The 27,056-nt window shown below is 43.3% G+C and overlaps 2 protein-coding genes across 4 annotated transcripts in view; one reads left to right on the top strand and one right to left on the bottom strand.

Annotated features, from left to right (window-relative positions):
- The window catches only part of Fam186a (family with sequence similarity 186 member A), a 65,426-nt gene extending 63,982 nt beyond the window's left edge, over positions 1 to 1,444 (bottom strand). The window contains exon 1 of the mRNA XM_045152227.1: positions 1,253 to 1,444. Within this exon, the coding sequence (XP_045008162.1) occupies positions 1,253 to 1,444 (192 nt within the window). The remainder of the gene's footprint in view (positions 1 to 1,252) is intronic.
- A 7,505-nt stretch (positions 1,445 to 8,949) lies between these two features.
- Larp4 (La ribonucleoprotein 4) overlaps positions 8,950 to 27,056 on the top strand; it is a 68,787-nt gene continuing 50,680 nt past the window's right edge. For 2 of the 3 annotated variants that reach the window (XM_045152004.1, XM_045152005.1), the window contains exon 1: positions 8,954 to 9,122. In XM_045152004.1, coding sequence (XP_045007939.1) covers positions 9,105 to 9,122 — 18 coding nt within the window. In that variant the 5' untranslated portion in view covers positions 8,954 to 9,104. Of the gene's footprint in view, positions 9,123 to 27,056 lie in introns of all 3 variants that reach the window. The other variant, XM_045152006.1, reaches the window with a different exon arrangement.

Consider the following 27,056-nt stretch of genomic DNA (forward strand, 5'->3'; position numbering starts at 1 on the left):
GAACTCACTACAGAGTTTCCAGGGTGGCCTTGAACTCAGAGCGATCCTTCTACCTCTGCCTCCTGAGTGCTAGGATTAAAGGCATGGGCCACTATGCCCGGCGTACATAAATAAGTTTGTTAAAATATTTTTTTAACCCACAAAAATTGCAGGCCAGTGATATCAAGTAAACTGTTAAGAACAAATATTGCTGGGTGTGGTGGCGCATGCCTTTAATCCTAGCACTCGGGAGGCAGAAGTAGGAGAATCACTGTGAGTTGAAGGCCACCCTAATACTACATAGTGAATTCCAGGTTAGCCTGGGCTAGAGTGAGATCCTACTTTGAAAACAAAAAACAAAACAAATATTGTTATTGGTGATAGTTGTGAGAGATTGGAAAGGGGAAATTAGGATGGGAAGTTTGAAAATATCAATATTTTTTTTCTCCTTTCCTTGGCAGTGCAGGGATTCAAACCTAGATTCTTAAACATGCTAGGTAAGCACTATAACAGAGTTAAGTCTTCAGCTTTTACTTGTTTATTAATTTATTTATTAGAGACAGAGAGGAAAGAGAGAGCACAGGAGAGTGAAAGCAAGAGCGAGAGCGAGAGCGAGAGCGAGAGCGAGAGCGAGAGAGAGAGAGAGAGAGAGAGAGAGAGAGGGAGAGGGAGAGAATGGATATGCCAAGGCCTCTAGCCACTGCATACGAACTCCAGATGCATGCATGTGCATCTGGTTTACATGGGACCTGAAGAATTGAACCTGGGCCTTTAGTCTTCGCAGGCAAGTGCCTTAACTGCTAAGCAATCTCTCCAGCCCATTTATTTATTTTAATCCCGCACTCAGGAGGTAGATATAGGAGGATTGCTGTGAGTTCAAGGCCACCCTCAGATTACATAGTGAATTCCAGGTCAGTTTGGGCTACAGCAAGACCCTGCCTCAAAAAATTAAAAAAAAAAAAAGTATTCTTTTCGAGGTAGGGGTCTCACTCTAGCCCAGGCTGACCTGGTCTTCACTTTGTAGACTCAGGATGGCCTTGAACTCATAGTGACCCTCCTACCTCCATCTTCTGAGTGCTGGATTCAAGTTGTGTGCCACCATGTCCAGCTTTATTTATTTTTGAGACAGTATCTTGACATCAAATTGGGCCATATTGTCTTGAGTCAGTCTGTGAAAGTTATTTTAAATGCAGGTATCATGAATGGAAAGTTATTGTATTTGGTTAGGGCAAGTTTATAAAAGTTATAGTCTGTAAACTGATTTACTACCTACCTCTCTGGCTCGAAGGAGCTGAGCTTGCTCAATTTTATTGAGGACTGCTTGTACTTCCAACGGGATATTAATCTTAGTGCTCTCTTGTTCAACACTGTCATCGCTGTAATTTTTTCTAATGACGGCAAAAGGCTCATTTTCATGTTCAGATTCAGCCTCACTGCTGGTCTCACTTGTAACTTTGACAAACATTTCGAAAATTTTTATCTCTTCCTTTTTCACAGACTGTAGATGAATACTACTAAGCGTGTCCACTGGGAAGCCGAAACCCTGTTCCCAGAGGCTATGGCTTGCTCTGCTTCCAAAAGAAGGCCATCTGTGGCGTCCAGTCCTGATGATGTCATACTAGACTCACTGTGACATGACTATTGACTTGAACATTTAAAGAGCTCAGATTATGTCTAGAGAACTTGGCATTCTATGTGCTGTGATGGAGGAGGCTGAGGGGGAGGGTGGGTAAGAAAGAGTAGACAAGAGGAACCTTAGAAGAAATAGCCATTTAGGTATTAGCAGTCTTCCTGGGATTGTGCTTAAATTTTAATATATTTTTTAATTATTTGGGTTTTTTTTTTTTTTTGAGGTAGGGTCTCATTCTAGCCCAGGCTAACCTAGAATTCAGTATGTAGTCTCAGTGTGGACGCAAACTCATGTCGATCCTCCTACCTCTGCCTCCTGAGTGCTGAGATTAAAGGCGTGTACCACCATGCCCAGCTTTTTTTGTTTGTTTGAGAGAGAGAAAGAGAGAGGCAGACAGGGAGAGAATGAGCACGTCAGGGCCTCCAGATACTTCAAGCAAACTCCAGAGGTATGCACTACCTTGTGCACCTGACTTTACGTACGTACTGGGGAATCAAACCTGGGTCCTTTGGCTTTGTAGGCAAATGCCTAAACCACTAAGATAGCTCTCTAGCCTTGCTCTTTGTTTATTAAGGTAGGGTCCCGCTCTAGTCCAGGCTGACTTGGAATTCACTATGTAGTGTCAGGGTGGCATGGAGCTCACAGTGATCCTTACCCAGGCTCCTGAGTGGTGGAATTAAAGGTGTGCACCACCACGCCTGGCTTTGCTTAAATATTTTTAAGCCTGTAATTTCCTCAGTTCTCCCATAACTTTTCCAAGCATGTAAAAACTTGGAAGATATTTTGATGAGTATCACACTGTTTGCATTCCCCCCTTTTTTTTTTCTTTTTTTCTGGAGGTAGGTTTCACTCTAGACCAGGCACTCTGTAGTCTCAGGCTGGCCTTGAACTCACAAGGACCCTTCTACCTCTGCCTCCAGAGTGCTGAGATTAAAGATGTCTGAGCTGGGCATGGTGGCATATGCCTTTAATTCCACCACTCAGGAGGCAGAAGTAGGAGGACCACTGTTAAGTTCAAGGCCAGCCTGAGACTACAGAGTGAATTCCAGGTCAGTCTGGGCTACACTGAGACCCTACCTTGAAAAACCAAAACTTAAAGGGAACATTAGAAGGTCCTTCCTTCCTTCTTCCCTCCCTCCCTCCTTCCCTTCATATTATAAATATTTCATATTTATTTATTTATTTGAGAGAAACAGAAAGAGGCAGGTAGAGAATGGGCATATCAGGGCCTCTCTCTCTCTCTCTCTTTTTTTTTTTTTTTTTGTGAAAAAGAGACAGAGGGAGAAAGAGAAAATTGGCACACCAGGGTCTCCAGCCACTGGAGCACTGCTCCAGACATGTGCCCATTTTATGTGCACGTGTGACCTGTGTGTTTGCTTCACCTTGTATGTCTGGCTTACATGGGCCCTGGAGAATCGAACCTGGGTACTCAGGCTTCTCAGACAAGTGTCTTCAACACTAAGCCATGTCTCTAGCCCTAGAGCATACTTTCTACCTGAGAAGAGATGTGCTTTGGGCAGCTCTGACTGCCAAGAAGGTGAAAAGATTTTGGAGAGAACAATTCAACAACTGAATGGTTTTGTTGGTTGTGTAAATTTATTTGAGAGAGAGGAAGAATGGACATGCCACGGCCTCCTGTCACTACAAATGAACTCTAGAGCATGCACCACTTTGTGAATCTGGCTTTATGTGGGTAATTGGAAACTTAACCCCAGGCTGCTAGACTTTGCAAGCAACAACTTTAATCACTGAGCAATCTCTCAAGCTCCTAGATTCTTTTTTGTTTGTTTTGAGGTAGAGTCTCACTCTTCTATTTAAAAATATATATTATTTATTTATCTATTTGAGAGATAGAAAGAGGCAGAGAGAAAGGGAGGGAGAAAGTGGAAATGCCAGGGACTCCAGCCACTGTAAATGAACTCCAGATGCGTGCGCCCCCTTGTGCATCTGGTTTACGTGGGTCCTGGAGAAATGAACCCGATCCTTTGGCTTTGCAGGCAAATGCCTTAACCGCTAAGCCATATGTCCAGCCCTTCTTTTATTTTATGCTTCAGATTTTTTTCTTCTCTTTCTATTTATCTTTAATGTGCACACCAGGGCCTCCTCCAACTGCTGCAAAAGACTGCAGATGCATGTACTACCTTGTTCATCTGCTTACATGGGTACTGGGGAATCAAATCTGGATCCTTAAGTTTCACAAGCAAGCACCTTAACCGCAAAGCCATCTCTCTAGCTACAGATTATTATTATTATTTTATTTTTATTGAGACAAGGTTTCACAGTATAACCTAAGCTGGCTTTGAACTTGAGATCTTAGTTTTTCTTGTTCTGGAATTATAGCTATGTAAGACCAGATTCTTGAACATAAAGGAAAACATTAGAAATAAAGTTGAAAGTCAGGCATGGTGGCCCACACCTTTAATCCCAGCACTTGGAAGGCAGAAGTAGGTGGATTGCTGTGAGTTCAAGGCCACCCTTAGACTACATAGTGAATTCCAGGTCAGCCTGATATAGGTAACAGACCACCTCAAAAAAGAAAGAAATAAAGAAAAAAGAAAGTAAGTTGAGTGCCCTTTTGTTGTCCTCCCAAGATTTCTTTCTCCTACTCTCTCCCACTTCAGTGATAGTGACAATCATTACTAATTGTAGATGTATAGTTTTCTGTAAGAACATCCTATGTTAGATCCCTGTTATAAACTTATTTTCTGTTTTGCTTCAATTTTTTTTTTCTTTGAGGTAGGATCTCACTCTAACCCAAGCTGATCTGGAATTCACTCTGTAGTCTCAGGCTGTCTTTGAACTCATGGCAGTCCTCTTACCTCGGTCCCCAAGTGCTGGGATTAAAGGTGTATGCCAGCATGGCTGGCTCGTAAACTAATTTTCTTTTTTATTTACTTACTTATTTTGTTTTTTCAAGGTAGGATCTTGCTCTAGCCCAGGCTGATCTAGAACTTACTATGTCTTCTCGGGGTGGCCTGGAACTCAATGTAATCCTTCTACCTCTGCCTCCTGAGTGCTGGAATTAAAGGTGTGTGCCACCACACCTGGCTAGCTTACTTTTATTTATTTATTTAGTTATGTTGGTTATCGAGGTAGGCTGACCTGAGATTACTATGTAGTTGTGGGAGCAGCAGTCAGTAATTGGAGGTGAGGAGGCAGTGCCTCTGGGCATGACATCTTGATCTGTGATTCTTATAATCTTCCCGCCCCCTCTTAAGCAAAAGTCTCTGAGCCTTGGTGGGTGTTTTCTGGAGGTAGGGTCTCTCTCTAGCCCAGGCTGACCTGGAACTCATTCTGTAGCTCCAGACTGGCCTCAATCTCACCACGATCCTCCTACCTCTGTCTTCGGAGTGCTGGGATTAGAGGCGTGCAAGCCCTGCTAATGTGTTTATTTTTATTATTTTACTTGCAAGCAAAGACAAAGAGAAAGGGCTAGAAAGATGGTCCAGTGGATAAGACACTTGTCTGAAAGGGAGAGAGAATGGGTACACCAGAGCCTCTAGCCCCTGGAAATGAATTTCAGATGTATGTGCCACTTTGTGCATATGGGTTTTACTTGGGTTTTGGGGACTCCAACATGGGCCAGTAGGCTTTGCAAGCAAGTACCTTTAACCACTGAGCCATTTCTCCAGCCCCCAATAGTCTTTTAAAGGTAATCAATAATGCATACAGAACAAATTAAATGTTTCCTCCCCCGCCTTTTTTGTTTTTCTGGGGGAGGGTCTCACTCTAGCCCAGGCTGACCTAGAATTCACTATTGTTGTCTCAGACTGCACTTGATCTCAGAGATCAGAGAGCCAAGATTTTCAAGTGCTGGGATGAAAAGAGTACACCACCACACAGTTTAAATGTTTTTAAGTTTTTGGATATCATTAGACAGATGGCAACTCATACTTGTAATTTAAGCACTTGGTAGGCTGAGGCAGAAAGATTGCTGAGAGTCAAGTCCAGCCTGGGTTACATAGTGATCCTGTCTCAAAAAAAAAAAAAAAAAAAAAGAAAGAAAGAAAGAAAGAAAGAAAGAAAGAGAAAATATAGGTGTGGTGCTGTAAACCTTTAATCCCAGCACTTGGAAACCTGAGGTAAGAGGTTCTTTGTGAGTTTGAGGCCAGCCTGATACTACATAGTGAATTCCAGGTTAGCCTAGGCTAGAGTGAGACTCTACCTCGAAAAACAACACCCCACATATATATCATTCCCAGAGCTGGGGAGATAGCTTAGTGATTAAATGTGTTTACTTGCAAAGCCTGCAGGCCTGGGTTCAATTACTCAGTATCCATGTAAACAAAGTCAGATACACAGTGGTACATGTATCTATAGTTCACTTGCAGTGGCAAAATGAATTGGCATATTCATTACCTCTCTCTCTCTCTGCTTGCAAATAAATAAACTAAATACTTTTTAAGTGCCCGGTGTGATGGTGCATGCCTTTAATCCCAGCACTTGGAAGGCAGAGGTAGGAGAATCGCTGCGAGTTTGAGGCCAGCTTGAGACTACATAAGTGAACTCCAAGCCAGCTTGGCTTGAGCGAGACTCTATCTTGAAAAAAAAAATATATCATTATTTAATATTTCCTGTCATAAATTCACTTATTTAATACGTTGCTAATAATATTAGCTTGTGAGAACCTTAAAAATACTTTTATTGGGCTGGAGAGTTGGCTCAGTGGTTAAGATTCTTGCCTGCAGCTCCTAATGACTAGGTTTTGTTTCCTCAATACCCATGTAAAGCCAGATGCACAAAGTTGTGCATGCAGTGGCTAGAGGCCCTGGTGCACCCATTCCCCCTCTTGCAAATAAATAAATAAAATATTTAAAAAGATACTTTTGCTAAAGAATTTATAGTTAACAGGTTAAAAAGATACTTTTATATCTTTCTTTTTTTAAATTTTTTATTTATTTATTTGAGAGCGACAGACACACAGAGAAAGACAGATAGAGGGAGAGAGAGAGAATGGATGCGCCAGGGCTTCCAGCCTCTGCAAACGAACTCCAGACACGTGCGCCCCTTGTGCATCTGGCTAACGTGGGACCTGGGGAACCGAGCCTCGAACCGGGGTCCTTAGGCTTCACAGGCAAGCACTTAACCGCTACGCCATCTCTCCAGCCCCTTTTATATCTTTCATTGTTTACTTGAGTAGGCATTTATAACACAACCTAAATACTGTTAACTAAACTAATTTAGCACTCTCTTCTCTTTTGATGCAGCATGGAATTCACCAGCAACTGAAAATAAAGGTTTTTTAACAAGCAGATTTAAAAGTTCATCCCTTTCAATCTGACAAGCATTTGTTGAGATATTAAGACACTAAAAAATTATATATACATAATAATTTAAGATAGAATATAATAGAGTGGTAAGAAGAGACATGAAGAAGAGATTTGTAGGAAGCAGAGTCTGAGAAAACTACATGGAGAGAGATGGCTGACTGACAGATAAAGATAATGAAGATTGGGGAGATACCTTGAGTCATGGCTTTGGAGGTAAGTGCTGAAGAGTTTGTGTCTGAAGGGAGAAGTGAAGAGACAACTAGTGAGATAAAATGAATGTGAGCTTTCTGAATCTCAGACTCGAGAGGCTCAATTTAATGGTAAAGCAAAGGAAACTCCATGGGATAATAATGAACTCTAGGTTAGCTGGTGGTGGAGCGAGACGCTACCTACCTCAAAAAACAAAAAAGTACTTGGGAGGCCGAGGTAGGAGGATCGCTATGAGTTCAAGGCCAGCCTGAGAAAACATAGTGAATTCCAGGTTAGCCTTAGAAGCTAGAGTGAGACCCTACCTTGAAAAACCAAAAAGAAAAAAAAAAGGTGGTCTAGAAAGATGGTTTAGCTGTTAAGGCGTTTGCCTGCAAGGCCAAAGGACCCTGGTTTGATTCTCCAAAACCCACGTAAGCCAGATGCACAAGGGGACACATATGCCTTGAGTGCCCAATGTCTCTCTCTCCAATAAATAATTTAAAAAAGAAAGGCTGGGTATGGTGGCTCATGCCTTTAGTTCCAGCACTTGGGAGGCACAGGTAGGAGGATTGCCATGAGTTTGAGGCCACCCTGAGACTACAGAGTGCGTTCTAGGTAGTCTGGGCTAGAGTGAGACTCTACCTCCAAAAAACCAAGTGAGAGAAGGAGGGAGGGAAGGGGAGGGGGGATAAGCTGAGCGTGGGGGTGTCTTTAATCCCAGCACTCAAAAAAAAAAAAAAAAAGAGAAACAAAAAAGAGTGCTTATAGGCTATATAAAGTGTAATTGGCAAGGGAAGGCTAAATCTAGAAAAAAGTTACAAATATAGTTTTGTTATTTATCTATCTTGGTTTTTCGAGGTAAGGTCTCACTCTATCTCAGGCTGGCTTTGAACTCACAGTGGTCTGCCCATTCAGGTTTTCAGATTACTCCAATCAGCTGCAAATGAACTCCAGACGCATGCACCACCTTGTGCGTTTGGCTTCATGTGGGTACTGGAGACTCGAACTCTGGTCGTTATGCTTTTCAGGCAAGCACTTTAACTGTTGAGCCATCTCTCCAGTGCCAAGCACATAGTAGTAATAATCTTTGCTATTATTACAGTTTTTCGAGGTAGGTTCTCACTCTAGCTCAACCTGACCTGTAATTCACTCGTAGTCTCAGGTTGTCCTCGAATTCATGATGATCCACCTACCTCTGCTTTCCAAGTGCTGGAATTAAAGGCTTGCGCCACCATGCTCAGCTATTATTTTTATTTCTATTTATTTATTTATTTTGTGGTAGGGTCTCACTCTAGCTCAGGCGGACCTGGAATTCACTATGAAGTCTCAGGGTGGCCTCGAACTCACGCCTGATCCTCGTACCTCTGCCGGGATTAAAGGCGTGCACCTCCACGCCCGGATACCCCACCTTTTAATCTAATCCAGATTTTGCGCCGGGCGTGGTCGTTCCACGCCTTTAATCTCAGAGGTAGGAGGATCATCGCGAGTTCGAGGCCACCCTGAGACTCCGTAGTGAATTCCAGGTCAGCCTGGGCCAGAAGCATGAGAACGATTACTCGAAAACTCAAAAACCAAAGCAAGCCAAAACCCCAAATGTAGATTTTCATCTACAAAAACTGAGTAGCTGTTGGGGGTTTGACCTCTTTGGCTAAGGATAAAACAAATCTATCAAGAATACAATTGCATCACCCGGTGGCACAGAACGGTGTCTCCCTCTGAACGTCCCTCCCCTCCCCCCGGGCTCCAGACGGAACACCGGGCTTTCGGTTCCGTCGCTGGAGCGCGCGGAGGGCTTCCTCTGCCTACCGGAAGCAATTGTTCTCCAGAACCGGAAACAGTTGCAGTTTCCAGGGAGGAGGAGGAGGGACTGGGCGGGTCACAGGCCGCAGCGCCTGACGGCGGGGGAGGAGCCGGGTCCACTGCCGGGTGGAGGGGCCAAAAGCGAGTGTCCTTATCCTAAGCGATTGGGGCTCGGGCCTTGGGAGCCGGTTGGGAGTCGCGGCGGCGGGAACGATCGGGGCCGAGCGGAAGTCGACATGTTGCTCTTCGTTGAGGTGAGTGGGTCGGGGGACGAGGTGTTGCGGCCGGGGCGAGAGCCAGCCGAAGTGTCGGGTGTTCGGTGGTGGTGGGGGTGGCGCCGGCCGGCCCCACCGCCATGTGACTTTGCAGGCCGTACACGCCGTGTGGAGCCGCCGGCGAGGCTGACACAGCAGCCGGGGCGGCGCAGGCCCGCAGCTCCCCTCGGCGCGCCCCCGGGCACTTGGGAGGCCCGGCGCCGGGGAGAATGGAAGGTGGCGTGGGGAGGGTTGGTCCGAGGCGGGCGCGGGCAGGCGGTGGGGGGAAAGGGAGAGCGTCCCATATGGAGCTCCGCGGCCGGGCGGGCGGAGTCTGCGGAGCGCGGCGATCAGGTGGGCGCGTCGCGGCGGGGTGAAGCGAGGCCTGGCGGGCAGCTCGCGGAGCCGGCGAGCAACATGTGGCAGGCACCGCGCTGGGACCCGGAGCCCTGAACTTGAAGTTTCTGCTTTGTCACTTGACTGTATTTTTTTTTCCTCCTCCCCCCCCCCCCTGGTTTGAAGTGTTTTGAAAAGATGGAAACTTTTTTTTTTTTTAACCTCTTGCAAATTTTATTCGATCTTTCTCTAATCCCACCCCCCGCATCCTTCCCCAACCACACACCCACCCCCGTCCCGGTGGTTGTAGCGTAGCTCTCGAACGTTCTGTGGGTGAAAGCGACTTGCAGTGACCCGAGAAGCCGCCCCGGGGTTTGGGAGCCTTGAAAGGCACCGCTTTGACCTTTTTGTAAAAGTTACTCGCCGGCCTGCGGCTGCGTGATGCCGGGTTGATTCTGTGAGACGATTAAAAAAGCTCCGGACAAGAATTCCCAGAGTGAGGGGGTTTTATGTTGGAACAATGGGAGGACATTAGTTACTTTAGCTGGAACGTCCGCTGTCCGCCTGTTGTAAGTTTCAAGGTAGTGACACCTGCCTTGCACTGGTATGAAGTTTGATTTCTCTCGTTTTTGTCCTGTCGTGTGCAGTGAGCGTCAGCTGACTGCCTGGCCAATGCTGTGAGTAGATTCCAGATCATATTGTTCCTACATTGTGAAAACGTCAGACCAGCAAAGCTGCAACTTTGCAACTTGGCATTTAAACTGCGCCCATAAAAAGAATCTTTTCACTGAGGGAAGGAAGTTACAGGTTGTATAGTGGACTTTAGAGATGCGACCAGCGTTATAGGGGGAGATGTTCTAATTGGCGGTAGGAGATTTGTTTTGTTCTAGCCCAGGCTGACCTGGTATTCACTATGTAGTCTCAGGGTGGCCTCGAATTCATGGTGATTCCCCCTACCTTTGCCTCCCGAGTGTTGAGATAAAAGGCTTGCCGCCACCACTGTGGTGGGGGAATCTTATTCTGTAATATTCTGGCAAAAAGTAAATAAACGATTGTATTTAAAGATTTTGTTTCTATTGCATGTGTTTATTGTACATGGGACTGTTACAAGTATATTGTATACTGAAAGTTCCCCCATTGCTCCCAATGATTTTACTTTCCCCCATATTATATAGCTGATAAATTAGATTTTTTTTAAATTTTTTTTTTGTTTTTATTTATTTATTTGAGAGAGACAGGCAGAGAGAGAGAGAGACAGAGAGAGAGAGAATGGGCATGCCAGGGCCTCCAGCCACTGCAAATGAACTCCAGACGCGTGCGCCTGGCTAACGTGGGGCCTGGGGAACCGAGCCTCGAACCGGGGTCCTTAGGCTTCACAGGCAAGCGCTTAACCGCTAAGCCATCTCTCCAGCCCAAATTAGATTTTTTTGTAATTTTATTTATTTATGTACTTGCAAACAGAGAGTGGTAGAAGAGAGAGAGAGAATTGGTGCGCCAGGGTTTCCAGCTGCTGCAAATGAACTCCAAATGCATGTGCCACTTTGTGCATCTGGCTTTATGTGGGTACTGGGGTATCGAACCTAGGTTATCAGGCTTTTCAGGCAAGTGCCTTAATCACTGAACCATCTCTTCAGCCCTAAGTTAGATTTTAAAATGATACTGCTGTCATATGGTATACTCAACTTAGTAATAAATGTTCGTTGTGGAATATTCCATACTAATCATTAAAAGGTTCAAAATTACTTTTTATGTTCATTGTTTCTTTATTTTATTTATTTATTTATTTTGGTTTTTCAAGATAGGTTCTCATTCTACCCCAGGCTGACCTACACACTATGTAATCTGACGGTGTTCTCAAACTCACAGCTGACCTACTACCTCTGCCTCCTTAGTGCTGGGATTAAAGTATGCACCACCACCCATGGCCTGGTCATTGCTTATTTATTTATTTATTTTTCGAGGTAGGGTCTCACTGTAGCTCTGGCTGACCTGGAATTCACTGTGTAGTCTCAAGGTGGCCTTGAAGTCACGGTGATCCTCCTACCTCTGCCTCCCTAGTGCTGGGATTAAAGGCGTACGCAACCACGCCCACATATGTATTTATTTTATGTCAGGAGTAAGAGAACAGCTGTCAGGACAGCTGTGTGATGAAGCCTCCTTTATTTTATTTTAGTTATTGAGAGTGAGAGAAAGAAAGAGGCAGATAGAGAGAATGGGAGTGCCAGGGCCTTCAGCCACTGCACACGAACTCCAGATGCATGCACAACCTTGTGCATATGGCTTATGTGGGTTCTGGTGAATTGAACCTGGGTCCTTTTGACTTCGCAGACAAACTCCTTAACCTATAAGTCATCCCTCCAGCCCTTCATTACTTTTTTTTTTTAAAATATTTTTATTTATTTGAGACGGAGAGAGAAAGAAGCAAAAAGAGAGACAAAGAATGGGCATGCCAGGGCCTCCAGCCACTGCAGACGAAGTTCAGAATGCATGTGCCCCCTTGTGCATCTGGCATATGTGGGTCCTGGGGAATTGAACCTAGATCCTTTAGCTTTGCAGGCACGCCTTAACTGCTAAACCATTTCTTTAGCCCCCTTCCTTGCTTTTTAAATCAACATTGTTTTCACTAAACAGAATAGGGAAAGCAGGACTGCTATGTGTTAAGAATTGTTATGTCATGCAAATACTATAGGTTTTTGAAAATATTTTTATTTTTTTATTTGCTTATTTACAAATACAGAGGTACAGAGATACTGGCTTGCCAGGGCCTCTAGCCACTCTAAAGGAACTTCAAATGCATGCATTGAATCTGGCTTTACTTGGGTACTAGGGAATCCAACCCGTTCCTTAGGCTTTAACTGTTAACTTTAACTCTAACATGCCTTAATTGCAGAGCCCTCTGTCCAGCCACTTCCCCCCACCTTTTTAAAGGAAATGTTTTGACGCTGACTTTCTAGCCTGAGCTGACCTGGAACTCACTCTTTAGCCCAGGCTGGCTTCAAACTCACAGCAATTCTCCCTCCTCAGCCTCCCAAGTACTGGGATTAAAGACATGGGCCACAACTTCCTGGTAATATCAGAAAAAAAGAGGTTGTGGAGTTTGACTTATATCAATATTAATTCCAGAACAAACTTTTGAGTTTTAAATTAATTTGTTTGATCTTACTAAAATCTAACAGGGCTGAGTGTGGTTGCCTATGCCTTTAATCCCAGCAGTCTGGAGGCAGAGGTAGGAGGATCACTTTGAATTCAAGTCCAGCCTGAGACTGCATAATGAATACCAGGATAGCCAAGGCTACAGCAAGACCCACCTTGAAAAACAAAAACAAACAAAAAAAGTAATAATAGTAATTAAATAATAGTAATTATATATATCATATATAATTATGTAATATATAATATTATTTATATATAATTATACATATGATATTAAATAATAATAATTTAAAATAAGAATGTTAATCCCAACACTCAGGAGGCAGAGTTAGGACTACTTTGAGTTTTAAACCAGCCTGAGATTATAGAGTTCCAGGTTAGCCTGCACTAGAGTGAGACCCTACCTCAAAAAAACAAACAAAAATAAATAAAAAAGAGGAATTAGGCCTTATTTAATAGGAGGATGACCTAGATCTAAATTCCACCATTTTACTTTTATTGTTACTTAACCTTTCAGCCAGTTCCCTATCTGTAAAAATGTTGCAATGTTGTCTTAGAGACAGGAAAGGCCTCAGTTCCAACACTAAAAAATGTAACCTATTACTAAATGTTTTTTCCTTCTTTGTTGGTTTTTCAAGGTAGGGTCTCTATAGCTCAGAGTGACCTGGAATTCACTGTGGAGTCTCAGGCTGGCATGGAACTCACCTCAGTCCTCCTACCTCTGCTCCTGAATGCTGGGATTAAAAGTGTGTCACCACATCTGGCTAATGTTTACTTTTCTTTTTCTTTTTTGTTTTTCGAGGTAGAGTCTCACTCTAGCTCAGGCTGACTTGGAATTCAACTTTTTTTTCTTTTTTGGGGGGAGGGCACATTAGCCATTGCAAACAAAGTGCAGACTCATGCACCACATTTTACATCTTGGGTACTAAGGAATCAAACCTGGGTTCATAGGCTTTGCAGGCAAGTGCCTTAACCACAAAGCCATTTCTCCAAACTTTTTTGTTTTTTTGACGTGGGGTCTCGCTGTAGCCTGGTCTCGCTGACCTGGAATTCACTATGTAGTTTCAGGTAACCTTGAGCTCATGGGAACTCTAGGATTAAAGGTGTGGACCATCATACCTGAGAGAGAAAAGAGATGAGAGAATGGACACACCTGGGCCTCCAGCAGCTGCAAATGAAGTACAGACTCATGTGACACTTTGTGTATCTGGTTCTGTGTTGGTATTGGGGAATCAAACTAAGGTCTTTGCAGACCTTAATCTCAGAGCCATCTCTTCAGCTTCATTTATTTTATTTTTATTTATTTATTTATTTATTTATTTATTTATTTATTTATTTATTTGAGAGCGACAAGGACAGAGAGAGGCAGAGAGAGAGAATGGGCGCGCCAGGGCCTCCAGCCACTGCAGATGAACTCCAGACGCGTGTGCTCCCTTCTGCATCTGGCTAATGTGGGTCCTGGGGAATCGAGCCTTGAACAGCTTCACAGGCAAGCGCTTAACCGCTAAGCCGTCTCTCCAGCCCTCTTCAGCTAGCTAGTTAGCTAGCAAGCTTGCTTGCTTGCTTCCTTCCTTCCTTCCTTTCTTTATATGTCTTGCTGTAGCACAGGCTGACCTGGAATTCACTTTTAGTCTCAGGCTTGAACTCACAGTAATTCTACCTTTATCTCTGAGTGCTCTTGTTTTTTTTGAGGTAGGGTCTCACTCTAGCTCAGGCTGACCTGGAATTCACTATGGAGTCTCAGGATGGCCTTGAACTCACGGAGATCCTCCTACCTCTGCCTCCCAAGTGCTGGGATTAAAGGTGTGTGTCACCATGCCCTGGCAACATTATCTTTTTTGGGGGGGGGGTTAAAATATTTTATTTATTTATTTATTTGAGAGAGAAAGAGGGAAATAGAGCCAAGAGAATGGGTGCACTAAGGCCTGTAGCCACTGCAAACGAGCTCCAAATGCATGCACTATTTTATGCATCTGGCTTATGTCGGTACTGGGGAAATTGAACCTGGGTCCTTAGGCTTTTTAGGCTAGCACCTTAACTGTTAAGCCATCACAGCATCGTGTTTGTTTTTGAGATGGAGTCTTGCTCTAGACCAGGCTGACCTGGAATTCACTGTGGTCTTGAACTCATAGGAGTCCTACCTCTGACTCCTGAGTGCTAGGATTATAGGCATGTGCCACCATGCCTAGCTCTTCTGTGCATTTTATTTAAAATATAAAGTATCAGCCAGGTATGGTGGCATACGTCAATACCAGCACTAAGGAGACAGAGGTAGGATCGCCTTGAGTTTGAGACCAGCTTGAGACTACTGTGTAGTGAATTCCAGGTCACCTAGAGCGAGACCCTACCTTGAAAAACCAAAAAACAGACAAACAATAAAAAGGCACCAGGCTTTGATGACCTGGGTTTGATTTCCACAGTACCCATGTAAAGCTAGATTTACACATGTATCCGCAACTAGTTTGTAGTTGCAAAACAAAACAAAACAAAGGACCAAAAAACAAAACAAAAAACACCCTAGCTTTCCCATTCCCTCTCTCCTGATAAATAAATAAGTTAAAATATTTTTTATTTGTAAAATGCAGATTTGGTGTCATATTCTTTTAATCCCAGCACATGGAAGAGAGAGGACTGGGAGTTCAGGTCATCCGTGCTTTATAGCAGGTTCAGTGCCATCCTGGACTACATAAGACCTTATTTTAAAAACAAAATAGGAGTCAGGCGTGGTGGCACACGCCTTTAATCCCAGCATTTGGGAGGCAGAGGTAGGAAGATCACCGTGAGTTCAAGGCCACCCTGAGACTAGATAGTAAATTCCAGGTCAGCCTGAGCTAAAGTAAGACCCTACTTCAAAAAACAAAACAAGAAAAGGGGGTGGAATGGAGAGATGGCTTAGCAGTTAAGATACTTGCCTGCAAAGCCTAAGAACCCATGTTTGACTCCCAAATCACACATGAGCTAGATGAACAAAGGTGATAAGCAAGCACAGGGTCGCACATGCCACTAGGTGGTGCAAGCTTCTGGAGTTCAATTGCAGTACTGAGGCCCTGACACACCAATTCTCTCTCAGTCTCTCTCTAAAATAAATAAATAAATACAAACAAAATAGGGCTGGAGAGTGCCTAAGTGGCTAAGGCATTTGCCTGCAAAGCCAAACATTCCCCAGGGCCCATAGGGTCCTGGGTTTCACTCTATACTAGCCTGACCTGGAATTCACTCCGTAGTCTCAGGGTAGCCTCGAACTCAGTGATGCTTCTACCACAGCCTCCCGAGTGCTGGGATTAAAGGCATGCGCCACCACACCAGGCTTTTCATTAACTAATATTTGATTGTGAGTGGGAGTGATGTGACTGGAGATCAAGGTCTTGCACGTATATTATGAGTACTTAGGGACTCAGACCCAGTTCTAGTATTGGTTGCTTTTGGTTTTTTTTTTGGTTTTTCGAGGTAGGGTCTTGCTGTAGCCCAGGTTGAACTGGAATTCAATATGTAGTCACAGGATGGCAGCCTCCCAAGTCCTGGGATTAAAGATGTGTACCACTAAGTTTGGCCTAGTATTGATTTTATTTTTCTTCTAAGGTAGGATCTCAATGTAGCTCAGGCTGACCTGGAATTCACTATGTAGTCTCGGTAGCCTCGAACTCGTGGTGATCCTCCTACCTCTGCCTCCCAAGTGCTGGGATTAAAGGCGTGTGCCACCACGCCCAGCATGATTTTTTTTTAAAATACATTTTATTTATTTATTTGGGAGAGAGAGAGAATGGGCGTGCCAGGGCCTCCAGCCATTGCAAGCGAACTCTAGATGCATGCACTCCCTTGTGTATCTGGCTTATATGGGTCCTGGGGAATCAAACAGGTGTCCTTTGGCTTTGTAGGCAAACACCTTAACTGCTAAGCCATCTTTCCAGCCTTAGCATGGATTTTTTTTTGTGGGGGGGTTTCCAGGTTGGGTCTCACTCTAGCACAGGCTGATCTGGATTACATTATGAAGTCTCAGGGTGGCCTTGTACTCATGGTAATCCTACTGCCTCTGCCTCCTGAGTGCTGGGATTAAAGGCGTGCACTACCATGCCCGGCTAGTATTGATTCTTTATAACCCCATGATGTAGTAATTATTCTCAACAAGGGAACCAAAGCTTAGAAGTTAGATGTCTAAAGTCATCCAGTTGTAAATAATCTAGAGACTAAAGTCTGAAGATTGCCTTCTACAACACATACCCTGCTCTTACAGATTACAAATCTCTAACACCAAATTTTATATTTGCACTTCCTTTTAAAATAAGGATTCTTGGGCTGGAGGGATGATTTAGTGTTAAGGTGATTGCCTGCAAAGCCAGAGGACCCAGGTTTAATTCCCCAGGATCCACATTAGCCAGATGTTCAAGGGGATGCATGCGCCTGGAGTAGCTGGAAGCCCTGACACACCCATTTTCTGTCTCCCCCTCTCTCTGACTCAAATAAATAAATATATATTAAAAAAATAAGGATTCTTGGGCTAGAGGCTTAGTGGTTGAGGCACTTGCCTATGAAACCAAATGACCCAAGTTTGATTCCTCAGGACCTACATAAGCCAGATGCACAGGGTGATGCATGTGTCTTAAGTTTGTTTCCACTGGTTAGAGGCTCTTGTGTGCCCATTCTCTGTCTCTATTACATAAATGAATAAAATACTAAAAATTAGGTTTTTTAAAGTTTTTAAAAAGGATTCTTTGAGTAGGTTGCTGGGAAGAATTAAAGGATCTTAGTTTCACTGAGGAAAAAAACTGCCTGTTTTTTCCCCATATGTTGTAACTGTACTCTAGATAAAAAATAACTGAAAATTCTTTAAATTATAGTGAAGGCAACAGGGTCTGTCACTATATTGAAGAGATCATATATTTTTTTCAGAGATTCTCCCCTTCCCAGGTAGGGCCTCACTCTACCCCAGGCTGACCTGGATGGAATTCACTGTGTAGTCCCAGGGTAGCCTTGAACTCTCAGCGATTCTTCTACCTCTGCCTCCAAGGTGCTGGGATTAAAGATGTGTGCCACCATACTTGGCTTCTTTTTTATTTTTAAGTTTTTATAGGTTTTTGAGGTAGGTCTCACTCTAGCCCAGGGTGGCCTCGAACTCATAGTGATACTCTGACCTTTGCCTCCCGAGTGCTGGGATTAGAGGTGTGTGCCACCACGCCTGGCTTTTTTTTTTTTTTTTTTTATTTTTGAGAGCGAGAGAGAGAGAGAGAGAGAGAGAGAGACAGACAGACAGACAGACAGGGAAGGAGGGAGGGAGAGAAAGAATTGACTTGCCAGGGCCTCAGACATTACAGTTACTCTAGATGCTTGTGCTTTCCTCACCTTTGCGTCTGGCTTATGTGGGGTCTTTTTTTTTTTTTTTTTTTTTGAGGTAGGGTCTATAGCTCAGGCTGACCTGAAATTCAGTCTCAGGATGGCCTCAAACTCACAGCAATCCTCCTACCTCTGCCTCCCGAGTGCTGGGATCAAAGGCGTGTGCCACCACATGTGGCTGTGTGGTTTCTTGAGAGAGATCGAACGTTGGTCCTTAGGCGTCTCAGGCAAGCACTTTAACTGCTAAGCCATCTCTCCAGCCCTTTGTCTCTCTCTTATTTTGATGTCATCATCTTTTCCTCCTATTATGAGGGTCTTGTGAAGGTACTGCTAGGCAATGTGAGATCATGGATATCCAGGCCATTTTGCGTCTGGAAGAGTACATTGTCAGCAGTCCTACCCTTTGGCCCTTACATTCAAGGTACAGGAAATTTAAATGTACTCAAAATTATACTATTGGAATCTATAACTTTTTTTTTTTCGAGGTGGGTTTTTACTATAGTGCAGGGTAACCTGTAATTCACTACATAGTCTCAGGGTGGCCTTCAACTCATGGCGATGCTCCTACTTCTGCCTCCTGAGTGCTGGGATTAAAGGTATGTGCCACCATGCCTGGCTCTTCTCTTCTCTTTTTTTTTTTCTTTTCTTTTTTTTTCTAGGCAGGGTCTTGCTGTAGCTCAGGCTGACCTGAAATTCATTATGTAGTCTCAGGGTGGCCTTGAACTCATGGTGATCCTTCTACCTCTGCCTCCTTAGTGCTGGGATTAAAGGCTGGTGCTACCATGCCTGGCCCCACGTTATTGTCTTAAGATTTTCTCACTGAACCCAGAGCTCACTGATACAATTGACTAGCTAGCTAGCCAACAAAGCCACCTGCTCTACTTCCTGAGTGCTTGGATTACAGGCTCACACCAACATTCCTGGATTTTTACATGTGTGCTGGAGATCTGAGCTCAGGTCTCCTCCTTGTGTAGCAAACACTTTACCCAAATAGTCTTCGCCTCAGCCCATTAACTCTTTACGTTCATAGTTCAGAAGTATTTTTAAGGACATTCATTTCATATTATTGTGTAACATCACCATGTACCATCAGGACTCTTTTATCTTGTCTTATAGAAACTAAAGGCTTTTTTGCTGTTTTAGGTGGTAGCATTTCAAATTTTAGACTGAAATAAGTGGGATATTTACCTGGATAATTTTTTAATTTGGGAGAACGATTTGTTATAATGAATAAATATATATATGTTTATATGTAAATATATATAAATATATATATATATGTAAAATGAGTATATTGAGTACTAAAGTACAAGATTCCACTGAAACTGGAACAGCTGATAAAATAGAGTTGAACTTAAACCTTCAAGGGATAGAGGTCAAAGAAAACATGTGGATTACACCAATACTGGTTTTGGACAAACACCAAGGTGAATCAGTAACCTTTTTTTTTTTTTTAAGATAATTTTTATTAATTAAAGTTTCTGGCTGGGTGTGGTAATGCACACCTTTAATCACTCAGCACTCAGGAGGCAGAGGCAGGAGGATAGCCATGAGTTTGAGGCCACCCTGAGACTACATAGTGAATTCCAGGTCAGCCTGGCTAGAGAGAGATTCTATCTTAAAAAAGAAAAACAAAACAACACAAAGGAGTTTGTAAGAAGAAAGTACATTAAAAAAATGCTATGTTATTTATTTAGTTAGTTTCCTAGGTACTGTCTCACTCTAGCTCCGGCTGACTCAGATCTCACTCTAGTTCCAGGCTGGCCTGGAACTCAACAGCAATCCTCCCTCTGCCTCCTCAGTGTTGGAATTAAAGGCCTGTGCCAACACACCTGGTCTGCATTTATTTATTTATTTATTTTTTGGTTTTTTGAGGTAGGGTTTCACTCTATTCCAGGCTGACCTGGAATCCTCTTTCTTTTTTCTTTTTGGTTTTTCGAGGTAGGGTCTCACTCTGGTCCAGGTTGACCTGGAATTAACTCTGTAGTCTCAGGGTGGCCTTGAACTCATGGCGATCCTCCTACCTCTGCCTCCCGAGTGCTGGGATTAAAGGCGTGCGCCACCACGCCCGGCTTTGAAATCCTCTTTCTTACCTCTGCCTCCTGAGTGCTGGGATTAAAGGTGTGCTCCACCACACTGGTCCTGAATTTTTTTTTTTTTTTTTTTGAGGAAGAGTCTCACTGTAGCTCAGGCTTACCTGGAATTCACTATGTAGTCTCAGGGTGGTCTTGAACTCATGGTGATCCTCCTACCTCTACCTATGGTGTTTGAACAATTGAGTTTGTTTTATTTTTTTGTTTTTTGAGGTAGGTTCTCACTCTAGCCTAGGCTGTCCTGGAATTCACTATATAGTCTCATGCTAGCCTTGAACTTATCAATCCTCTGAACTCTGCCTTCTGAGTGATAGGATCAAAGGTGTGCACTTAACCCGAACCCACCTTTCCATGCCTTTGACTTTTTTTCATTATTATTAAATTACTATATTTATTTAGGGAAGTACATAGCCAAGGAAAGGTACCCACATGGCTAGAGAATCCCATGTGGTGGGTCTGGAAAAACCATGGACGGAAAATAAAGTTCAAGGAGCTCCTGCCATGTGGGAAGCTGTGGGAGAGGGTAAAAGAGCCCTTGTAGAGAGAGTAAAGGCTAGAGGGCCTGCCCTCCGATCAACATAAGTGATCCTGGGCTGAGCTGGCTGACCCAGCCGAAGGAAAACTCACCCACAGCCGGAAATTCCTGTGTGGTCAGAGACTTTTAAAACATACATATTATTTGCTTACTTATTTGCATGTAGAGAGAGAGAGTGAGAATGGGTGCACCATGGCCTTCAGCTGTTGGAAAGGAACCCTAGATGCATGCACCACTTTGTTCATCTCTTGTTACATTGGTACTGGAGACTCAAACCAGGGTCATTATGCTTTGCAGGCAAGAGCATTAACTGCTCAGCTATCTCTACAGCCCTCCTTTGATTTTTATATCACATAAAATCTATTACCTTCCATATTTCTCTTTTGAAACCTCTTTCTTCTCTCATGTTTGGGTCACTTTCTAGTTAATAAGTGAACCCTGATTGTGGACAGCTTGGATAGCTTGCTAGAAATGACATTGATTTATTGAGTTAACTTGGTATTTAAATTATGATACCTAGAATTAGCAACAAGCTTATATTACACAGAGACTTATTAGGACACAAATTGGCCCTGATTTTCAAGTAGTAAATCAGATCCTGAATTTTATCAATATCCCTAGATAATTCTTGCATACATTAAATTTGAGAAATACTAACATAGTTATTTACTGATGGATTCATTCAGATTTTATTGTTATATTATTTATCTTCCTATACTGTTTGCTCTATTCAAGGTGTTAGCAGTCATTGCATTATAGCATCTGTATCTATTTCTTGTGGATCATGAGTCTCAATAGGCAAATCTGGGGCCAGAGGCCATTTGTTGTAGAGAGATTTATAATATTCCTACAGAACTTAGTTTTAGAGTCCTGGTTTTAGTCATGAACTTTGCAGATTGTGAAGGTCAGAATCCTAGCTCTCTCTTATTAGCTGCATGACCTTGGACATTTGGCAGGTTACTGTAAGGTATGGTAACATTTTTTTTCTTTCTCATACCTAGGGGTCCAGAGTGCAGCCCACCTTCCTCAGGCTAGGACATCAGGGCTCTGGCCTTCCCTTGGATATACCTCCTCCCTTGGGCATGTCTGTAGATCAAGAAGCATTTCTCAGACAATGATCACATGGTAGAGGCAAGACTATCACCCTCTCTCTACCACTAGGATTTTCCCATGATCCCTATGCCTTTGTTACCTTAATTCATGAGCCAGAATAGTCATCCAGCTGTAATCCACTCCTTCTGTCTTCCATGTGCCAGTGAGTCTGGTCCCAAGGTAAAAGGGCATGGGAGGCCCAGAGAGTCTGCTCAAAATGGGACGCCACTGAGGTGAAAGCAGAAGCAGCAGAAAGGGAGGGAAGAGACAGACGCAAATCAAGCAAAAGGCATAGTGGAGGTTGGTTGAGGGACGGGATGACACACACAGAAGAAAATGGAGACAGTAACTTTCTCCTTATCTGTGAAGTTGATGATAGTAAGAGTTAAACATGTTATGAAGATGGGTTAGGGTTTTTTGTTTTTTTTTTTGAGGTAGGGTCTTACTATAGCTCAGGCTGGCTTTGAACTCACAGTGATCTTCGTACCTCAGCCTCCTGAGTACTAGGATTAAAGGTATGTACCATCATGCTCAGCTAGAGTTAGTTGTTTTATATTTATTTAATTTTTAAAAATATTTTTGGAGGGCTGGAGAGATGGCTTAATGTCATAGACAGCTTCAGGTTCACTGAGATTAACTTCCAGACCAGGCGCAGATATGGAAGAAGGGATATTTATTGAAGCTGAATCCTGTAAAATCAAGCAAGGTAAAAGCTTTCAACATATAAAGGCACAGAACTGGTATAAGGCATAGCAAGGAGAGGTAAGAACAATGCAAACTAAACAATCATCAAACAAACATCAAACTTCTGCAGTTCAACTTCAGTCCTAACCAGTGACTGACTGACAGTCTCTGGATTTTCCAGTTTCACCCCTCCAATTGGGCAGAGTAGCCAGGGAATATTTCCATTCCGGGCCAGCAGTGCATTCCACAGAAGCACTAGCGCAGTCCTGGTATATCTAAAACACCTTTGGGTCTTCATACAAACCATGGTCCATCTTCCTAAGACTCTTCCAGCCTATTTATGAGGGTCATCACACCCTGTCTGTATGCTGTATCTCAGCAGTGGCTGCTGGAACTGTGTGCATTTCATGACCACTCCACATATTTTTCATGCCTCCTAAACCAATACCAGGTATGCAGGGCACAGCCATATTCCTAATTCAGGGATGAAATAAATCATGACCTTGAAGAGCAGTTTCCTTCTCCAGTTAACTCTTTTTCAAAAGAGTTTGTATTACTTTTTTTTTTTTTATTTTTCTCTTTCTTTTTTATTTTTATTTATTTATTTGAGAGTGACAGACAGAGAGAGAAAGAGGCAGAGAGAGAGAGAGAGAGAGAGGAGAGTGGGCGCGCCAGGGCTTCCAGCCAGTGCAAATGAACTCCAGATGGGTGCGCCCCCTTGTGCATCTGGCTACCGTGGGTCCTGGGGAATCGAGCCTTGAACTGGGGTCCTTAGGCTTCACAGGCAAGCGCTTACCCGCTAAGCCATCTCTCCAGCCCAAGAGTTTGTATTTCTATCATAGTCTTTCCTCAGGCATCCTCTCCACTATATATATATACATACACACATACATGCATGCACACACACACATACATATATGTATGTATGTATATGTCTATTTTATTTATTTGAGAGAGAGAATGTATGTGTCAGGGCCTTCAGCCACTGCAAATGAACTACAGATGCATGCGCCATTTTGTGCATCTGGCTTATGTGGGTCCTGGAGAATCGAACTGGGATCGTTTGGCTTTGCAGGCCAATGCCTTAATGGCTAAGCTATTTCTCCAGTCTTCCACTATTTTAATGTAAAGCAGTTGGGCCATGTTCCTTAAGACTGCAATGTATTTGACAATGGCAGCTTCAGTAATCTAAAACTAGACTCAGTGCCTGTAATTTTAACTTGCTTGAGGTTTTCTAACTTAAGATCTTAACTCTTTCAGTTCTATATTTTTAGCCAAGCACATCAATTACAAATTTAACCTTGATCTCTGTGCAGCACACAGCTAGCCCTTATGCCAATATCACAGTTAGAACAAAGTCCTCTGCAGTCTTTCCTTCCCCTTAGAAAGTTCATAAGCCAAGCCTCCAAGCTCAATTCTCTCGGCACTTAACACTTTCAAACTGTCACCAGAATAGTCTATAAAACTTGGCTTACCACTCCAGAAAGCATCTTCAGTTGGAAGTACTAAGTCCATACCTATTCCTCCAAGACAAAAGTTACAAAAGACCAAAATCATGATCAGATTCATCTCATCCCACTCCTGGTACCAATTTCTATAGTAGACGGGTTCTGGTTTACTGAACTCCACTCTCCATCATATCCCTTCCCCCTCTCCATCATCATCCTCTCATTTTGATGTCATCTTTTCTCATTTGTCAGTTTTAAGGACAGGTTGATTTTTTTGTTTGTTTGTTTACAAGTTTGTTTGCATGAACACACCAAGGCCTCCTGCCATTGCAAATGGACCCCAGATACTTATGCCACTTTTTAAAATCTGGTTGATGTAGGTAGCTTAGGAATTATACCTGGGCCAGTAGGCTTTGCAAACAACTGCTCCTGTTAACCACGGAGTCATTTCCCCAGCCTCCTGCAAAAGTGTACTCACATGGTGTGTGCTGTCCTCTCTGTGTCTCTGCTGGCTGTAGGGTGACTGGGATTACAGGATTTACATGAAATCTAGGGATCCAAACAAGTACTTTATCCACCTCCCCAGACCCCAGTTTGGATATTTTTGTGGAGTATCTTACATATGTTCACAATAGTTTCATTGTACACATGGACAGCTTACAAACTTTTTTTCAGTTTACATAATTTAATAAGTATTTGATGTTTGCTGTGTAGCCTCAAGGGCTAACTTCTATAGGAATTTTGGCTCTTTCATTCTTTTTGCCACCTCTTCTGCAATGGACCCTGAGCCTTGGAAGGTGTAATAGAGATGTTTTGGTGCTGAGCACTCCTCTGTCACTACCATCTGAAAAGAGACGCTTCTCTAATCCAAAATGAAAGTAGTCTTAATATGGGTATGAACATGAAGAGAAGTGCTTACTGGACTTTTTGGTGAGCATAATATGTACATTTAGCTAGAAACCGGTAGACATTATACCCCTAGGGCTCATGGCTTGCCAGTCATAGGACTTAAATATCAGGCATGTATTCCCTCCTGTGGAGCGAACCTGCAGTCCAATACAAGAGCAGTTGGTATTGCTCAAAACAGACATGCCACTAATGCACCCATTGGCACATTGGCCTAGTTGGCCAAATTTAAATTTGACAATGTTCACTGTTTTATCTACACTGGTGAGTTCTCTCTCCCATGGAGCTGCATGCAGCAGTTTATTTTATTATTATTTTTTTATTTGCAAGTAGAGACAGATGATAGAAACAGAGAGAATGGGCACAACAGGGCCTCCAGCCACTGCAAATGAACTCCAGACACATGTGTCACCTACTATATCTGGTTTTGCATGGGTACTAGAGAATCTAACTGTGGTACTTAGGCATGGCAGGCAAGTGCCTTAACTGCTGATCCATCTCTCTAGCCTCAGCATAGTTCTATCCAGCTTTCTGTCAGCTGGTCATCACAGAGATGGTTTTCAGCTCTGTTCCAGCAGGATTTCTCAATGACCTTGCAGCACAAGCATGTGGAGTCTTCTACAATAAGGTCTTAACATCTATTCCTGGTAGGGTCTCATTCTAGCCCTGGCTGACCTGGAATTCAGTCTATTATCAGAGTGGCCTCTAACTCACAGTGTTCCTTCTACCTCTGCCTCCCGAGTGTGTGCACCTCCACGCCCTGCTATTCTTAATCCCCCCCCTTTTGAGGTAGGGTCTCACTCTAGCTCAGGCTAACCTGGAATTCACTATGTAATGTCAGGGTGGCCTCAGACTCACGGTGATCCCTCTACCTCTGCCTCCTGAGTGCTGAGATTAAAGGCATGCACCACCGCACCTGGCTATAAATTTCATTTCAGTGTGACAGACATACATGTGCGCGCGCGCACACACACACACACACACACACACACACACACAATTGGCCCACCAAGGCTTCAGCCACTGAACTCGAACTCCAGACACTTTGCCACCTAGTGTCCATATGTGACCTTGTGCTTGCCTCACCTTTGTGCATCTGGTTATGTGGGATCTGGAGAGTCAAATATGAGACCTTAGGCTTTGCAGTAAAGTGCCTTAACTGCTAAGCCATCTCTCCAGCTGAGAATTTCATTAAAAATTTTTCTTTTAACTTGATTTTTTTTTTTTTTTTTTTTTGAGGTAGTATCTCACTCAGGCTGACCTGGAATTCACTATGTAGTTTCAGGGTGGCTCAAACTCAAGGTGATCCTCCTACCTCTGCTTCCTGAGTGCTGGTATTAAAATTGTCTTGTAATTCCTTCCCACAGGCCTAAGGAAGTCCTGTGACAAAAAGAAAACCACAAGAGTAACAGTGTAAGACAGAAAAAGATAGAGAATGAGAATGCCAGGGCCTCCAGCCACTGCAAATGAATTCCAGATGCGTGTGCCACATGGGTGGTGAATCAAAGCTGGGTCGTTTTGTCTTTGACATAGGATTTCATGTCTCAGGCTGCTCTTGAACCTACTATCTAACTAAGAATGGCCTTGAAATTCTGATTATATTTCCTTAGATCTGGGTTTACAGGTGTACTACCTCACCTGGGTTTCATGCATTCTAGGCAAGAAGTCTACTGAGTGTATCTGCAGCCCTTGAAGCATATTCAGTACAAAAAAAAAATCAATGTGTTTATATATTTCTTCTTCCCTTTCTCTTTAATTCTGAAAATATTAGTTAAGATTATTTAAAAATTTTTCAGGTTGATCGGAAATTGTATTTGGCAACTGGGTGTGGTGGCACACACCTTTAAGCCTGAGCTCGAGTGAGACCTTACCTCAAAAAAACAAAAAAACAAAAAAAAAGAAAGAAAGAAAGAAAGAAAGAAGGAGAGAGAGAGAGAGAGAGAGAGAGGAGGATCGCCTTGAGTTTGAGGCCACCCTGAAACTACATAGTGAGTTTCAGGTCAGCCTGGGTTAGAGCAAAACCCTACCTGGAGAAACAAACAAAAAGTTTATTTAGCTAGGCATGATGGTGTATGACTATAATTTTGGTGCTTAGGTGGTGGAGACACACTGATCACAACTCAAGGCTGACTTGCTTTGGTTGTTTGAGGCCCTTTTTATGAATTTCTATAATATTTATATATTTGTATTAAAATGCTTTTAATTTTATTACTTGAGATTTTTTGTTTTTGAGGTAGGGTCTCACTCTGGCCCAGGCTGACCTGTAAATAACTATGTAGTACCTCTGCCTCCCATGTGCTGGGATTAAAGGCGTGCGCCGCCATGCCCGGCGAGGGATGTAAATTTTACAAATGTACCT

The sequence above is a fragment of the Jaculus jaculus genome, chromosome 6 (genome assembly GCF_020740685.1).
Source record: "Jaculus jaculus isolate mJacJac1 chromosome 6, mJacJac1.mat.Y.cur, whole genome shotgun sequence".
Lineage (NCBI taxonomy): Eukaryota > Metazoa > Chordata > Mammalia > Rodentia > Dipodidae > Jaculus > Jaculus jaculus.